General features: G+C 42.9%; 1 protein-coding gene across 1 annotated transcript; it reads left to right on the forward strand.

The window, feature by feature from the left end:
- Nucleotides 1-3,790: 3,790 nt before the first annotated feature.
- ric8b (RIC8 guanine nucleotide exchange factor B) lies at nucleotides 3,791-17,277 on the forward strand. The gene is made up of 10 exons (XM_049006948.1): nucleotides 3,791-4,026; nucleotides 4,771-4,818; nucleotides 5,054-5,653; nucleotides 8,720-8,814; nucleotides 10,885-11,035; nucleotides 11,139-11,234; nucleotides 11,311-11,455; nucleotides 11,778-11,922; nucleotides 13,285-13,404; nucleotides 16,518-17,277. The coding sequence occupies exons 1-10, from the start codon at nucleotides 3,943-3,945 to the stop codon at nucleotides 16,624-16,626; spliced, it is 1,593 nt and encodes a 530-aa protein (XP_048862905.1). The 5' UTR covers nucleotides 3,791-3,942; the 3' UTR covers nucleotides 16,627-17,277.
- Nucleotides 17,278-18,554: the final 1,277 nt, after the last annotated feature.

The raw sequence follows: 18,554 nt of genomic DNA on the forward strand, positions 1-18,554 counted from the left end.
TACCCATAGGAAGCTGTCAGAGACAAAGGTTTTGAACATGGGAAAAGCACACAGCCCTCAGTCCATGTTTTACCTCCCTGTGGGCCTGATTGTACCCTCCGCCAGTGAGTAAGTAGGCCATGTGCCCATGTCCATGTTTAGCTTGCTGTCATCTCAGACCTCTCCTTCATCTAAGTAAATCAGGTACATCTGCCCTGATACCCCTGCCCTTTCAGTGATTGCTGTAGGGATGTGTAGCTTTCAGTTGATCCAAAATCATTCACATTATACCATAATTTCATTGCATTTTTGGAACTGGGACCATTTTCCAAAGAAGTGATTCTCAACACATGGGTGGGTCGTGGTAAGTTCTGAAAGGGTCGCGAGGCAAAGCTGGAAACCAGCAAGCTCCTTTGCTGATCCACCATAAGATTTCCCAGCCCCAGTTCTAGAATTAACACATATAAATGGGTCTTGGGTCTGCAATTGCTTAGCGCAAAACTAGTGAACACTCAACCAATCCAAGAAGCCAAACCAAAGATGCTAAATTATAATTCACAGCCACATCCAATCAGATTCGTGGGATAGGCATTGATTGGTGTAAATTGATCATAGCGTTAGTTTAAACCTATACTGGATATAGAGTCGCGACTGAGCAGGCAAAAACGGTTGAGAACCACTGCTCAAGAGGTCATTCACCTTGTCTATGAAATTTACAATTGTGGAATCATTTTTAAAGTAAAGAAGCAAACTCATTATAGCTCGGGGTTTGAGGTGCTAATGGTTGAATGGTTGATTTTGCTTAACATGTATCTAATGCCAGTATGAGAGACCACAGCATGTAGCAACCTCACTAGTGAACCTCACTACGTTCACTGATTTAGATGCATGTTTCTTGTTTCATAAAAAATTATCAAAGTACTATAAAGCTGTACTGAATATATGGAGTTTGCTGATGTGGAAACAATGCAATATTTTTGCATGCATTCATCGTCCATAACTGCACATGCAGTATTGGATCAGGGTGATCATATATATATATATAAAAAACACAGCCCAGAAAGCACACCCTGGACAAAAGGTCGATCCACACAGTGCACAAACACTAAGGGCAATTAAACTAAACATGTTCTTGAACTGGGGGTGGACAACAGAGAACCAAGAGGAAACCCCAGAAAACAGGGAGAGAACATACAAACCGCACATGCAAAGCCGGGGTGGGATTGGCCAGTTAATGCAATTGACCTTCATGCCCTCCAAATAGGACAGTCATAAGCTACCAAATAAACAAATAACACATATCCTGACCCTCTCCTCCAACCCCCTCCCCCTCCCATGCAATCTGACATTGAAAAGTATTGAAAAGTATTGACATTAAAAAAAGACTTGCAGTGTAAAAAACCCACACTGGAAAAAAACGGACTATCAATGAAAAACCACATCAAAACAAAAAGATAAACAGTAAAATACGGTGAAAAAGGATCAAGTGTGTCACATTTCTTCTTTATCAGAAGCTTTTATTCCGATGGAACAGTTTTCAGTGGCCAAAGTTACTACCAGTACTAGAGTTTCAATGCCAGTGTTCTATATTTCAGTGTTTTTTCACTGTCAGACATAAAGTTTCTGATTTAGCCCAATATGTCACTTACTGGTCACACCTCCCTCCACTCCACTGGCTCATAACAGCTCAATAACAGTAACAGTTAACATAGTGAGTGAGTTGCAGCTCATAACAGGTTTCTGGCCTACTAATGATCAGCTTATGGACTACTTCTAATCAGCTTTCACCAGTTCCTACCTTTCAGTGGGCAGCTCTTAAAAAGCTTCCCTCTCCACCAGGCCCACAAAGCTGGGTAACGCTTCCAAAAACAATTGTTTGTTGACTGTTTCCATTTACTGGCTAATAATTTACCTCTTTAGGTCGTAACATGGTTCCTACAACTTGGTCACGAAAAAATAGGCAGGATGCACGATAGAAAAAATGGCAGTCCAGGGCAGAGCACCCACACACAGGCACACAGCAGAGGACGATTTCCTTGAGCTGCACTTTTCGGGCTGTGACTATAAAGCAGAGCATGCAGATGGAATTTAAGCAAAGACAGCTTTAGTGTTGGAGACACCATCGTACAGAGAGGCGATAAAATGTAACATGCTTAGTCCTGCTGAAGTTCCAGAAAATAGAAACTTAATTTAAAGTCCATTTTCTAATTTAAAGTAAATTCAGTGTTCAAGCAGGTATAGAATATGGATAGATGGATGGATTGATGGATGGATGGAAGCTGCATTCAGCTGCAGTAAAATTAGAAAATATACGAGTGCTATATATTTTTTATCATAAATCTCTAAAATCAGATGTTAATCCGTAACTGTAATAATTTGATGTCAGGAATTAATCTCAGACTGCATGTATGTTAGGGTACTTCAACTCTTTTTTTCAGCCAGGCAGAGAATGTTATTGTAGTAACTGGTGGAAAGATGAATGAAGATTTTACCTTTTTTGGATTTAAAACATTAAAAAACAAATATATTGCGTGGCCCCTTTGGCTAGAAATAATTACTTCATAGAACTGATGCACCAGCCTAAAGAGAAATACGACGCGAGATGACCTGATAAGAGACACTAACACTGAGCGTGAAGGTAGGATGGACCTGTGACAGCTCTGTGCACTCTGTTCAGTTATTTGGTGAAAATGTTTACCCACAAGACCTTCAAAACTATCGACCTTCAGTACTAATGATTCAAAGGATTTAGCAGCAAAAGCACTAATTGGCGATAAAGGGAATCAGAGGGAAGAGATAAACCAATTTTTACTTCATATGCAAATATAGGAATTAGACTAAGAGTTTTGAATGACTGACGATACTGAAAAAAACCAAACAAAACACCTTATTAGCACAATAATGGGCAGCAAATAGGCACCAGCAGGATGAACATGGAGCAGAGAGACAGAGGAGGCAAAGACAAAACAATACAGCGAACAGCTAGAGGTGCTGGGCAGACAGACCCTATAACCCACAGACAATCTCATATAAAAGAAACGCGCAACTGTAACGAATTCCTACTAAATAAATACAGACACACCTGAGTATGTATTCCTAAACAGCTGAGTATTTAATGTCAAATTAATTCAAGCTCATTAAATTATTTTCTTCCATGGTTAGTTATGTTAGCCTTTAGTAACAGCTAGGTTATTTGATTCTGTCCAACTTAATAGATATAGCCTACTTTAAATAAATATCGAATATAATAAATATAAAAGATAAAATAACATAAGGGATTAAGAATGGGTTCTTAGTTATTTTAAAAGTACAGATGACTTATATAAACTTTCACGAAACGTACTAGGACCAAATAATGGTGGAACTCCAAGTCAGATTTGCCTTCGTCTTGAGGTTCTGCAGCAATCCACCCTAAATATTTATATATCAAATGTGTAAAAACCAAATATTAGACACTGCAGGCAGTGTACTTTTTATTTTCTAAAAATTATTTTAAAAAAAAAATCACTGACGTATTTTCGCTGCATCAACTCCGTCTTATGTTTAACATTTAACGAGCCATTTGTACCGTTGTAAGATAATCAAGGTATATTTATAATGCTACAGATTAATACAATTTCTAATTCAAGCGTAATATTAGCGTGGTCATATCCTCCTTATACTTTACACACAGATATAACATTAACAATTGTTTTGGAATACTGTTCGAAAGGAGGTCACTGCACATCTAACCTAGTTTAAATACTTTTCTAGATGTACTTTTCAGGACTGTTTTGGTAAAGAGAATGACGTAACCCTCCTTTTTGCGACGCCCCTGTTGCCATGGAGATCTTGACGTCCCCGGGTTAGGGTTGAAGGTTTAAAGTAGAGAGAAGGTGTAGCCAGCTAGTTAAGTAGATTTTGAATTAGTAAAGGGGTCGTTATATTACTAAGTCTGACAGTTGCACCGCTCTCTTCCAAAACATGGATCTGGGAGCAATTTTGTCGCACATCGAGGACGGAGACTGCGACGAAATTGAGAGGCGCCTGCTGCAGTACAATCAGGAGGTATGCCGCCTACGCCTTTCTGTGGCTGGTAGCTGTCAGTGGTGCCTAACCTGTTAGCTAGCTAGCTAGCTAGCTTGGCTTTTAGCCGGTTAGCCAGCTAACCTGATGTTTAATCTATTTGCCAGCTAGGCTCGCATTTAGTTTGTCGGATAACCTGCCGGATAGCCTAGCGTTTAGCCTCTTAGCCAGCTAGCCTGGCGTTTAGCCTGTTAGCCGGATTGCTGTTTAGTATTGACTGAAGTGATTTAACTGAATGGAGCTCGCAAGCCAAGCAATAAACATTTCTTAAAAATGTTGAATTCAGTCTCTTTTTCTGTCCACAACTGGTTTTAAATTCGGCGAACTGTTGTGCTTATCAGCAAGGGGGTGTCTGTTATTTCGGCTGTTAGGTAGCTTGGATGTGAGTGTAACGATGCTATGGCTTCCGGTGTATGGGGCTACGGCATAAATCCTTCATTCCGCTGAAAGTAAATTATATGAATCATAATACTCGTGGAAGGTTTCCAAAACCCACTTTCTTTATCAAAATACCGTTATTTTTCTTTATGAAAAAATAGCGCCGTCTTATTTTTCGCGCAACACAAGGAAATGCCCTAGGGTTTTCACAACACTACCGTATCTGTAGTCTTCATTTAAGTCTTATTCTTATTTTCTCCAGAATACGTATTATACTGCGCATGACATTTATTTATTTACATAATGCCAGTCACTGTTATTGTTTTTGCTTTTTTCCATCTTTTATAGAATAATCGCACTTTCTCTTTTGACCAAAAAGAAGAGGACAAACGAGTTGTAAGTTGTTGACTTAATTCATTTTTAAAACGAAACTGCCTTGAAGCATGTAGTCATTTTAGTTCTCCTTTATTCTCAAGTACTGAGGGACATGACTGAGTTACAACAGAAAGCTGTCTTCCAGTCCATAATTTCTCAAACTGTTAGCACATGAAAGTTTGGTTATGGGTCCCTTCGGGTGGCTGATGGTGGGCTGTGTGCTGAAGGCTGAGTTTTGCTTCTTTCTGCCCCACAGAGGCTATGTCAGGGCTTGCTGACTGTCCTGGGCAGACAAGTTCAGCCTCGCTGCCAGAAGGCCTGCCTGGAGACATTGCGAATCCTGTCCCGGGACAAGCGGGTACTTGGACCAGTGGCCACAAGAGAGGGCATGCTTGTACTGGGCAGACTGGCGGGCCTGGAGTCTGCGGACGAAATTGGGGGCGATCCGGAAGATGTACTGGTGCTGGTGGAGGCCCTGAAGTGCCTTTGCAACATTGTTTTCAATAGCCAGGGGGCCCAACAGGTGGGAGCCGACATCCAGATGGCCCGGGGCCTCATCCGGCAGCTGCAGATGGGCCGCGCCTGCAGGCACGAGGTGGAGCTCTTCTCCTTGCGCCTGATCTTCCTGTTGTCAGCCCTGAGACCCGACGTGCGCGACAGTCTGCGGAGGGAGCTCTCCGCTGTCAGCGTGCTTACCCGAGTGCTGGAGGACACTCTGTGTGTACGCTGGGTGGGGACCTATGAAGTCGTTGCGCCCAGCCCCCTGGCTCCTCCCCTCTCAGCTGAGGCGACTGAACGTACCATGGAGGCTCTGAAGGCCCTGTTTAATCTCACGCTGTCCAGCAGCACTGAAGAGGTAAGCTGACCATCACATGGCTACACTTTCTGTCCATGATTAGTTATTACTCTGGGTTACTCATCCTGTGAGTGGAATATCTGTACCCATCTTTGTTCCAGTCCGGAATATTTATAAATTCTTAGGATGCTGAGTCTGTCTTGCACATGACCTGTAATGTCAACTTCAGCAGTGCGGCGACCTGCTTTTTTGTTACAGTTGCAGGGGGAGAACTCGCTGGGTTCTGCTCAGTTTATGGTAGCGGTTTCTGTAGAGAGGGAAAAGAACACCAATCATTTCTGTGTTCACGTTTAGCTCCCTTGCAACAGACTGCTAATGCAGCGCAAAGGAGGAATCAGGCCTCACCATACTGCACACCTTTCAGTTCGCAGTTCATTGTTGGAGTGGCTCTATGGGCTTTTTTTACATTTCAGTTTTCATTGGAGTATTAAAGGCAACTGCTTAAATTGCCCCATGGTTTTCAAAGCCTGAACATGATGGTTTGTAGGATACAGACCAATTCCGTTTGTCTGTTTTTTTCCCCCACATGAACACACATATATGTATCCCCTCCCATCTCTGACTGTGTATTAAGAGTTTTTATTAAAGGTATATTCCAATTAAAAGTATTGCAAATGTCAATCAGATTTATCACATTAAGGGAGAACAGTGTATAATATTTAGCCTATAATAATTTTCACTTCTCTGTTTTAGCCCTTGGTTATTTTGAGACCGCAAAAACTCATATTGTATTTTTTTTTCTGTAAGATTAAAATACAAATGGACTTTTTCTAACCAAAGGAAAGAACTTTCAGCTAATATATAATTTATTTATGTGACGGGTCTTTTTTCGTTAATGTATTATTCACAAATCCGCGTAACAGAACACCACTTTCTCTGATGACTAGAGAAATAGTGCACAAGTCTCCTGAACTGTCAGCCTTTCCCTTTCTAAACCTTGTCCTAGCTGATAAACCTCTTAATAGTACCAAAGCTGCCTGACCTCTGTTGAGCTCATATTAATTGGCTGAGAGGGATCAGGAATGCCGTCTGATGTCCATCCCACTACTCCCTTATCCATCGCATTTAGCCCCAAGCGTCTGAGTCTCCTTAGAAGCTGTGCTGTGCGGATGTTGGGATTTGCGGAAAACTTGCATTTGGCTCTGCTGCTGTTTAACGAGGTTGTGCTGGAAGTGGTACCGTGATCACCAGCACTGGACCGTATTTCACAATTTTAAATTCAGTAGAAATAAAGATCTACCTTGAGGGCAGTTTAAAAAAAAAGTTGTTTTTTGATTTTGTATGTTATGCAGCGTTACCCCTTAAGTAAACAGGGTTGCAAATCGGTGAGATGGTATTTCCACCTTGTATTGTCTTCAGTTATTTTTAATTTTCTAATTTTGGCAACCATATGGTTTTAAATGGAGTTGCCGTTGTAAAGAATTGTCAAAAAAGTGATTATATTTGAAAGACAAAAATGAGAGGAATTGCTAATGTAGGTAATATGTCTGGACATAAGTGATACTTCTGTACTAAATGTGTGATACAGTGAATGACCATACAAAATAACCTAAGTATGTGTGTCATAAATATTATATTTTTGACTTTTTTCCAAATAAGTAGTCCTCTAAGGAGGAGCAGGATCACATGTTGGTGTGAAATGTGGGATTGATATGATGGGATAGTTAATTCTTTACATAGATCTTCACTCAAGTTGCCCCTTTTTAGCTGAGGAATCCTCAAAGTAATTCGGTTAGCTTTTCTCTGTTCTTGTTTGCATTTCAGGTCTTTGGTTACCCAGGTCTTTGAAGGGGTAGCCATCTTAAGTTGAAGAACCTTATGGTTTAGGAATTTAGGATTTGTCTGCTGTCTGCCCTACAAGATTAGTAGATGAGCAGCAGTAGTTTTTGTTTTCTTTGTCAGAAGAATTGGCACCAGTTCTTTAAAACTGTGGGCGCCAAGATTTTTCTTTTCTCCCATAATGCCAGGGACGTATTTAATGTATGGTAATGGCGGACTGTATGTGACTTACCCATGGGAAAAGGGTTATTTTAATGCTTCAATTTTCAAACATTGTAGTAGGTAGTCTGTGAGAATCCTTTATTAACAGCCCAAGGAATTAAATGCTTTTGTGTCTGTAAATGGAACTTGCATCTGTCTTCCAAGAGGGTCAGGGGCACAGGCGGCGTAGGATACAAGGCAGTGGTCCACCCTGGATGAGATGCCAGTCTTTCTCGGGGCATACACACATAATCATGCTTTATGCTAGTTACCCTAAATGCATGTCTTTGGATTGGAATAGGGGACTGCAGTCCCCTGTGGAATCCCACAAAAAGTGTACGAAATATATATAAAATTATCAGTTCCCTGCCTCGTGCCCAATGCAGCCTAGGTTAGACTCCAGGCCTCCTCCCCCGCGACCCAGTAGGGTAAGCGGTTTGGAAATTGGATGGATGGGATGTATATAAAATTATCAGTTCATATTCTAGCTGCTTATCCAGTATTGGGTGGATTGGGTGGACACACACACACACACACACCCACACACCAGAGATAACCCGCATAATACAGGAAAGATACATAGACTCATACATAGCATGGGGCTATATAAAATCTTTTATCATAATTATATGCTCATGTAATGCATTTAACCATATGTTATTCTGATGCCTCAAAGCTACATTTTGAACTGCATTGAGCAGTGAAGGGTGTTCTCTTTGCAAGATTATCAGTAGTACTGTTCAATATGGAATCAGCCTTCTTTTTATATTCAAGTAAACTGTAATTCAAGTAAACTGTAAATCACTCTGCCCCCCCCCCATGGTTGTGTATTGCTGTTTAGGTGAAGTGCCAGCACTAGTCTTAGTTAGGGCCTCTGTTGCCTTTCAGTGTGATGTCACTGAACGTCCCAGGTTTTGGCTGAATCCTTGCCTTATGTTGCACCCCCTCCCCAACCTTCCCCTACCTCATCCCTCAGTCCTATCCTGCTTACCTCCCCCCCCCCACACACACACACACACACATTCTGACTACTGAATGTCAGACTGCTCTAAGGATCATGTTGTTTTACATCCTTCATTTTGATAGGATGGTGCCCACCAGCTCCGCCTCATCTCCGCCATCATGCGGCATGTTTTGATGCTAAAGGCTCATACGGAGGACAAAACGGAGGAAGCTCACAGGTTGGGACCCTTTTCTCACCACAGAACACATCCCCAGGCTTTGCATGCAACTGCGATCGTGCTTCTTATACTAACACACTGTCCAAAATAATGATCTTTTCTGTTATACAGGCTGAATTGTCATACCAGTGCCACATATACAATAGATACGTTTTGCATAATGTAGAGTCAAAACTAAGCGAATGACTGCATCTGCTTACAGTAATTTTATTTTCGAAATGGTGCCCTTCTTGGCTGATTTTTCTGTGCTACCCGTGCTGGGACAAAACTTCTGGAAACAAGATCGACACAGAAAAAATCCGCTAATAATATAATGGCATAATGACTTTTATTATCATTCCCTTTGCATCATTTAACATCTGAGTCATGATTTAGTCTGGTAATGCTTTAAGGGAAACGGAATTGGGCTGCAGCTAAAGGATTTGAGTAAGCAGGAATGCATGAGGATGATTGTGAGGGAGTGTGCACATGTCAGTGCTGTAATGGCTGGGGGTGTCGGGGCGCTGGTTGGCAGATATGGAGGGGAAGGGGGGGGGTGGGTGTCATCTTGTAGTGATTAATGACGTCCCTGACCCACCCGTGAGTGGGACCGTGTGGATTCCACTGGCCACCCTGTGAGGAATCGGGCCAGGACCCTTTGTGAAGCCTGTCCAAAGCCCCTGGCCCTTTGAGCCCTGGGGAATGGCCCCAGCGACACGGTGCGGACCGAACAAAGGCCGCTGGGACACCAGGAGCCCTGGCTGTGCTGTTCACCTGAAAGGGCTAAATGGAGCACGCTGGGATGGGAATTCCTCAGCAAGCAGCACCGAATGACCCCAAGCACCATTCCACACTTTGTTTCCCTCCCTTTTAAAAGCCCACACTGCGTCTGTCAATGTTTTACTGGACGCAGTGGTTTTATGACCAAATGTAATTTTTTTCAGGGTTTTTCCTGGAAAATACCCTCTGTCAAACATCTAAGTTTGCTGGGATTTTCTTTTTCATGTTGACATTTTATCACCAGCCCCCAGTTCCATTTTCTCATGGTAGATAATTATCTGGAATTTTAACTGTATGATTAGTTTTACTGATTTACTTAAATACCTGCATAGATAGGAAGTAATTAATCGCTTAATTGTTTGTTTTTGGTTTTTAGTGTGTAGTTGTCATTATCTTGAGGAGTTGGTCATCACCCTTCTGAAGCAGGGTAGTGGTGGAATGTGCATGCTGTTTGGATGGCGTATGTGCTGCTGTCCGCTCACCTAGTGCTGCCTGTGTGTGATCTCCAGGCCAGATCCACACAAACTGCTGTCTTAGAGGTTGTTAGTTTAAATAGGATATAGGTCCTGATTGACACCTGTCAAGCTACTTAAAATCATGTGCTTACTTTGAGTGCTTCCAGGGCCGTGGATGGGTACCAGAGGCCGGAGTCTGGGTGGGCAAGCCTGTCTCTGGGTGGGCAAGCCTGACATTGATTTTCCTGAAGTGTTTATGGCTTTGCCATTGGATCAGTTGTTTAATTCGGTAAATGTAGGTACAGTGGTCCCTCGCCACTTCGCGCTTCAACTTTCACGTTTTTTTTTGTGTATAGTCGTTAAAAAGTTGATCGAAAATGATTCATTGCTACGCATCGGAAGCATCTTGGCTCTTCGTAATCGAATAAACCATAACAATAATATATTTGTAACGCCTAATATGTCTTATTTTGTCTAATATATTGGGTAATACGAGTGTAATTGTCATGACCTGCCTGTAGAATCCTCTTGTGTGCCACGCCCCCTTAATAACCACGTGTTCAGCCCCGATTGTGACCAACTGTTTTCTGTCAGTTTGATTCCTCCGGTGTATTTAAGTCCACGTCAGGATCTGTAACCTCAGATCTGTCTGTGACGTTTTGATGTTACATGTTCTTGTGTCATGCATTTGGAGTGATTCCAAATAAACCCTTCGATCCTGATTCCTCGTCTCCCCGTTCCTGCTTCCGTGTCCAGCAATCATAACAGTAATGGTGACTATTTCATGTCTAATAATGTTAAAAACCGAATTTAGAAGGTTGTAAACAGGTTTCCCCCTCTCCCCCTTTGGATGCAGCAATGCCATTAACCTGCTGAGCAACATCCCTGTGTCTTGTTTGGATGTGCTGATTGACGTACCGGTTCAGGATGACCAGGTGCAGTATGGGGGCAGGAACATGGAGGCAGTGTGGGTGCTGCTGAAGTTCATGGAGAAGAGGATAGACAGGGTAGGTGTTGTGCCTGGGGGTGTAGTGTATGGGATTCCCGGCATTCCCATACAGGACAAGCCTGCTCCTCCTACACATCCCTTGTGTGTCCGATTCCGCACAGGGTACCAACTATAAGGAGGGCCTGACGCCAGTGCTCAGCCTGCTGACTGAGAGCTCGCGGCATCACCGAGAGATCCGGAAATACATCAAGGCCCAGGTGGGCTAACGTACACCCTCTCAGACCCTACGAAACAATACCCCGTTAATCAAGTGGTACTGTCCGATTTGTGCAGGTCCTCCCCCCGCTGAAAGATGTGAAGAACCGGCCCGAGGTGGGAAGCACAGTGCGAAACAAGCTGGTGCGCCTCATGACTCACGTGGACACGAGCGTGAAGCAGAGTGCTGCCGAGTTCCTCTTCGTCCTCTGCAAGGAGAGCGGTAGGAGAGCCGGCCCTGGCACCGAAGCTGGGCTAAGGAGGGACATGCGATGGAAACTAGCAGATCCCAAGTGCTTTCTACGGCTATTATTTCCAAGAAAATCATTTTTGGACCCTCAGTGTCATGACCGGCTAATTCAGACTGTCCCAAAGATTAGATGGATGTGGTTGTTCAGATGTTAAATTTAGGAAATGATTTATTAAAAAATAATTTGCGGACACTAAAGAAGAGAGACGTATCACGTTCATTAGTCTCTTGCTGTGATGTAGAGTGAATAATTTGCAGATTGTGAATACCTGCGTGGGTGCTTTGTGTCTTGCAGTGGACAGCCTGCTGAAGTACACAGGCTATGGGAACGCGGCGGGGCTCCTGGCGGCCCGTGGATTGCTGGCGGGGGGCCGTGGGGAGGGGCAGTACTCAGAGGATGAAGATTCTGACACGGATGAGTACAAGTCAGCCAAACGATTGTGAGCATTAAGGTTTGGAGTGTCCTTTTTGAGAATGTGTAATTTAACATAGGGCTACGAACTGTGAAGTAAGTAACTCGGAACTATATCATGGAAAATATCCTGCAGATGACGAAAAATGTATTAAGAAGCCTTGGCATCAGATCTGAACATGTGCTAACAGTTTAACAAGAATAGAATATTAAAGATGCAAGGAATGAAGGTGATGGACATGAGCTCACAGAGATTAGGAATATGATTTCACATCGCATAAAGTAAACTGTAATTTTCAGCATTTGGAGAGAAATAGTGCCACATACTGGATTGGACTGGATTAACTGGCTTGCTTGTGGGCTCTTGAGCCAGACGAGTGTGACTTTGGTTGTATGTTTTGGGCCATCATCTTGCAGTCTTCTCCTGGGTCTTTTGTGAATTGCAAGGTCTTCCTGCCAGATTTCTCTGTTTCCATTTTGCCTTCTGTCTTCATAAGTCTTCTGAGTCCTGATTGGGGGGGGTGCTTCCCTGAGTTGCCACTAACATGCTTCACCAGGATTGTGTGTGGTGTTTAGATTGGGCGAGATATCAGCATCAAGTCCAAAAGGACCAATCTTGGAATGATTAGACCACAGGGTTTTGTTTGGTCTTGGTTTCTCAAATACCTTTTGGACAAAAATGTGTGTCTGTGTCTGTCTGTGTGTCTGTCTGTGTGTCTGTCTGTGTGTGTGTGTCTGTGTGTGTGTGTGTTCATTTTCCACTGTCCTACAAAGAACCCATCTCAGCCATAGAAGACACATTGACATTTTTGTAGCCTGAGCTACAAAGGCTCTGGTTTTTACCAAAATGCCCTCTTCTGGGCACATTTTATCTGTGTTTTCCCCATGCCTTGATCAAAGACATTCATTTGGGAATTTTTACTTTGAGCTTTTCCTTTCCTTCCTTCCTTCCTTCCTTCCGTCCGTCCGTCCGTCCACACGTATATACGTATGTACGTACCATGGGGTATACAAAGTGTTTTGCAGTTTCACAGACATTTTAAAGGAAGAAAAATAAAGACATTAGAATAAGACTACAATAAATAGCAGTAAGCACAAAAAAAAAATAAACATGGAATACATTTAAAAAATTTAAATAATAATGATAAAATACCACCAAGAACTTGGGACTTTAGCAAGCTACATTCTTGGTAGGGGCCCCTAGCACACACCAGGGACTCACCTGATTTTTATGTCTAAATCCTGATTGGTGCTGCAATTTTATTTAGGATGATGTCATGCATACAATCTTTCATTGCAGCAGAAATAACATTTGCGTAGTGTTTCATCGAAAGAAGCATCCTGTTTATTACTCCTCGCTGAGTTGACTCGTCTCCCTGTGTCTTCTCAGCATCAATCCCATCACCGGCCACATTGAGGAGCCTATGCCAAACCCTGTGGAAGAGATGACTGAGGAGCAGAAGGAGTATGAGGCCGAGAAGCTGGCCAGCATGTTCGACCAGCTGTCGAGGTGTGGCTCGTGGCTTGGGCGCCGTGCTTAGGAGGCAGCCAGACTGTCATCGGTCCATCACTCTGACTTTTCTTGATATTGTGTCTCTAGTAACACCCGTCATACTTCTGATCCTTCTCTCTGATTCCTGTGCGTATAGGGTTCCTTGCTCACTACATAGATACGGCTTCGATCAAAGTTTGTGAAACACGCTTGAGGATCACTATACTATTGTTAGAATAACCCCCCAAATGTTTCTTGATTGGTGTAAATGGACCACTTGTCCACATAATCATTCGAGTGATGTATATGCATCTTAGACCGGCATTTCTGACTTTCCAGTGGAAGAAGCTCTGTGTTGTGTCTAACTCGGCATGCGTGCAGGTGGGTGAGCGTGGGTCGTTCCTGAGCGCGCTCCCTGCCAACCGCTTACTCAAAGCAAGAATTCTCGCATCTGTCCGGCCAAGAGCCGCTCCTCAATTACCGGCGCCCTTGCCGAGCCACTGCATTCAGCCGGAGTCAATAGAGCCGCCCGGCTTACCGGCTCGCGCTCATTACAGGCACTGCATTAATTACCCGCTAATTGGTGCACGTGGTGGGCTGGGGTGGCAGCTCCCTTTATGTCTCATGGTTCCTTTTTGATAACATATACATATCGCCCCTTTGTACCTGACCCTTTGTCTGACAGAAATGCCAAACAATGTCCACTAACAAGGAGAGGACCTGGACACTAGCTCAATTAGATGAGGGTTTCATTGAGTTGGAAGGCACAAGAGGGCAGCGGCTATTGTCTGGTGGGGAGAAGCGGTAATGAGAAGCACGTGTCGGGGAGAGGTGGACCCCTCATCACCAGCACCACCATCACCCCACTCCTCACTGTGCTGGTGTGCAGTCCTTCATCGACGCCCTGCTCTCGCCTCTTGGGAGACCTGGTGCAGGCGGACAGGAATGTGCTTCACCTGCCTCTTAATTGCAGGTGGCAACCATTTACCAATGACTTTACTCACCCCCGCCCTCCTGAATGAAGGAGGGCCGCTAGCGGAAGATACGGTTTGAAAATGGCATCGTCCCCTGGGCTGTTTGTATTGCTGTGGATCGACCATCTCCTCTGACCTTATTATGACCTTAATTCTTTCCGTCCTTGTTTGCTGACAGATGAGAAATTGGAGCTCTAGGTTAGGAGAGGGCAGCCAGTGGTGCAGTAGTTAGCACTTTTGCCTCACCTCTGGGACCGGGGTTCAAGTCTCTGCCATGGCTCCATGTGGCGTTTGAACGTTTTCCCTGTTGTCATCCATGCTAAGGGGACTTGGAGTAACCGAATAGCCCGTAGGTGGGCATGTGTGACTGAATGGTGTGTGAGTGTGCCCTGCAATGGGCGTGTCCTCTGGGATATCCCCAGACCCCCCCACGACCCTGAAGAGGAAAGCCAGGTGCAAGATGGATAGATCAGAAGCAGGGGTGCTAGTAGGGTGATGCCTCCTAACCTTGTCGGAACTGATTTTATATATTTAACATCTTTAGGGTCCAGGTTAAGGTGTCCACTGACACCACAAAACTTTTCTCCCCTACCAAAATCCCCATGATCCTATCTAGGATAAAGAGTTAGGCACAGGGATGCATCTCCTTTTGTCTCATACATTTTATTTGTTTCCCATGTTTTATTAATAAAAATGAAGAAACCCACCCCCCCCTTCCCTCACGTACAAAACTGTTGAGGTTACCTTTGAAAAATAATCTGATGATAAATTTTTCACATGACTTCCAAATTGGCGCAGAATCTGATATTAGCCTTTCAGGAACTAACTTAATAATCTAGCCTACTGAGTTCTCTTCAGTAACGTCATATCTGGGCCAGGAGTGGAGGTCATTTGATTTCCGGCCCCACAGTAGAGATCGCTCAGTGTTCTGTAGCCATAGTCCTCTTAGATGTATGAGGGTAAGCAGCGGCAGAGGAACAAGATGTGAGGGGGCAAGGAGGGTCAGAGGATGAGGATGTGAGAGGGCTAGGAGGAGCAGAGGAACACAGTGAAGGGGCAAGGAGGAGCAGAGGATGAGATGATCATAGAAGCAAAATAACGAGGGACTGAATCAGAAGAATAGGAATTGGAAAGATGATTGCACTATGAACATTACAATAGTCTGTGGTCTATTAATGATCCACTGATCCTAAAGTGGGGCGAGGGGGAACTCTACATAGAATTTTATGATGATTTAACATGTACCTGCAGAAGTGTCCACAATTTCATCTTTGTAAGCTATGCTGGGTTTCAGATGACTTTGCATTGCTTTCTTTTTACCGTTCGAATGAATGCAAATGATGGCTTTGATTGGGTAATTCGTTGATAAATCTTAGGCTGCGCTGGTGCCACACAGTGCAGATATAATTGGATTAGCATCGAGGGGCCGCTGTAGCTTTGAAGAGATTAGAATGAGCGCTGATCCTGTAATTAAACTGCCGGGAAGAATGGCCACCGGGCTGGGGGTGGGGGCCTGGGGGGGCATCCAAGGGTCCTCAAGCACCTCTGAGGCGGATGTGGGGGTAAGAAAGATGTCTCCCGGAATAATGGGTGCCCTTTAAAAAAAAAAATTGGAGGAGGGTAGTGGGGGTGTGAAACGCCGACAGCAGCAGTAGGAGACGACCCCTCCAGCCGCAGGTGGATTGCATAGAGAGACCAGCACAGAGGCGTAGCCCCCGCGGGTGCAAACAAGTGCACCTCCTTTATGTGCACTGACACAGTGGCCTCCCGCAAGCCTTTCAGATCACTTCAATTCCATCCTCCTCTGTGCACCGTTAATTGGCTTCAGAGGAGCAGATGCCTTTGTCTGTCCCGTCTTGTTTGTACACACTTCTTCCTGCAAGTAGAGTTTTGTTTGGCTTCGCATTTGTCAGCTGAAAGCTTCTCACACATCTGTAGCTAATAGTCTTTTGAAAGCTCAAGTATAGTGAAATGACTCGCTGATTATTCGGTTTTTTGTTTTTTTTTTTAGATCAATTGTTTTTAAAGATTTCATTTTCTGAACCATTTCTTCTGACAGGAACTTGTATTCCTTAGTAATTTTGGTATGTAAAGCGTTTGATATATGGTCAGTGAACACAAAGTTATACTTATCGGTTTTGTGATTTGTGTTTCCAGACAGACGCTGATAAAACCAATGGGTGTAAGGCGAGATGGCACTTTGGCTCCCCTAGAGGAAACAGTCAGCAAATGCACTGTGGACAGCATCAGCTCTGACTCGGATTAAAATGAAAGTGCATGACTCCTCAGTCCTTCCCACTCTTAAATGCAGTCTCAAAAACAGGAAGTTGGGAAATAAATCAAAACTGTGTACATGTTGATTAGGAAATGTACCCATACAGAGGCCTGCAGTATATGCTGGAAAACTGAATTGGAAAAAACAATATTGGGCATGATGGAGAATGGTTTGAAATGTTTAAAAATATGTTTTATGATTATTAATAGATGTGTTGTGAGAAGTATGATACAATAACCAAAGGTCAAAAGATGATATTCTGACCAAAGGTCAAAAATGACGGTATGACTTCGGCCCAACCGATTTGAGAGACCTTTGGAACGAAAGCATTCCTGCACATTATTTGTACTTAAATAGTAGGGATGAGGTGGGAAATAGTTTTACAGATTCTTTGAGATTTAAAATCGAGTTTCAATATCAATTTAAATGTAGGTAAATGTGGGTCACTTTTGTTACTTCTAATATATTTGCCCAATTGAACACAGCGTGATTTTGTTAAGAGACTGATGTGTGTGAGAGTCTGGCTTAGTGTTATCGCAAATGAGTAAGTGTGTTTGCAGACTTTTCCAGCACCATCGCAATTTAAATGCAGACTTTGCGCAAAGTTTTTATTCTGTTAAGTAAATGGACATCTAGACATGAGTACGGCTATCTTCTTGGTTTTGTGGTTCGGTGCAGTTTCAGTACACCAGGGAAACAAAATGTGTTTTGAAATTAAAACTGTAAACTCAATATAGAAAGAGTTGTAAACCAAACATTATTCAACGTGTTTGAATAACAAACCCTGAGATGCTCATTTGCACTGTAAAAATATGTAAAACAATTCAAAAGAATAATAATGAACTTCTGAAATTGTTCTCTACCAAGTATGGTTTGCATATCTGTAGCGTTAAACACTCGTATTATCAGCTTTGTTGCTATTCTCAACTGAAAATGATGTAACCAAATGGCAGACAAATACAGCCCTTTAAATGCTATTCAGCAAAAACTATTAAATTGCGATACATATCGAATGGCAAATATGGATATACCACCGATTGAGGAGAGCCCTGCCAACTGCCACCTCTACTGAATACTGTTTAAATTAGCTATGTGTAGAAAGAAGGAAACAGGATACGTCTTGTAAACAACAGCTCATAAATCTTTTATGCAAAAGTGTCTTTTAAAAGGGTAAATGTAAGATGGTACATGAAATCACGAGGTTCAATTTAACATGGACTAACCATCACAGGCTTAAATTTTCAACTGCTCACTTTAACCAAAAATATTTGCGTGTGGTACAGTATAGTGTGTCATAGATGGTCAAATAGAATTATTACAAAACATTGTGTAGTTTTGTTCATTTAAAACCTTTATATGGGCAACTTGTTATATATGGATGGATTTTGTTTTGAGTGGTTAACCCTGGGTTTGGGATTTTCTTTTTTCATAAAAACAACTGTTTCACTGCATTGATAAATCTTTTTTAAATAGTGCTGTAATTGTGTTCATTCTAGTACATCCAAGTGTATTTTCTATCCATCGGCCTCATTCCCCTTCTTCTGGACAAGGGGTAGTTCAGTTCTATTCTGTAGTATCTAGGAGCCCGATAAGTCCAGTGGCATTTTATTTAAGATCTCAGCTGCTGAAGATAAAGGTTACTGAAAATAAACAGGGCTAAGCCTCTGTACAATTAGCACCATAATAGAATATACATAATTCACTGTCATCTTCCCACATCTGCATTTTTCACTGGAAACAAAATGTGAAATAGCAGCATTGCTGTACAGCTCAATTTCCAAAAGAGCTGGGGTGCAGTTAAAAATGTAAAAAACAGAATGCAGTGATTAGCAAAACATAAACCCATATTTAACTGAGAACAAAGACAACATCAAAGGTTGAAAGTGAGAAATTTTGTTGTAGCATGACAAATACATGTC

Source organism: Brienomyrus brachyistius, chromosome 3 (genome assembly GCF_023856365.1).
Source record: "Brienomyrus brachyistius isolate T26 chromosome 3, BBRACH_0.4, whole genome shotgun sequence".
In the NCBI taxonomy this organism is placed as follows: Eukaryota; Metazoa; Chordata; class Actinopteri; order Osteoglossiformes; family Mormyridae; genus Brienomyrus; species Brienomyrus brachyistius.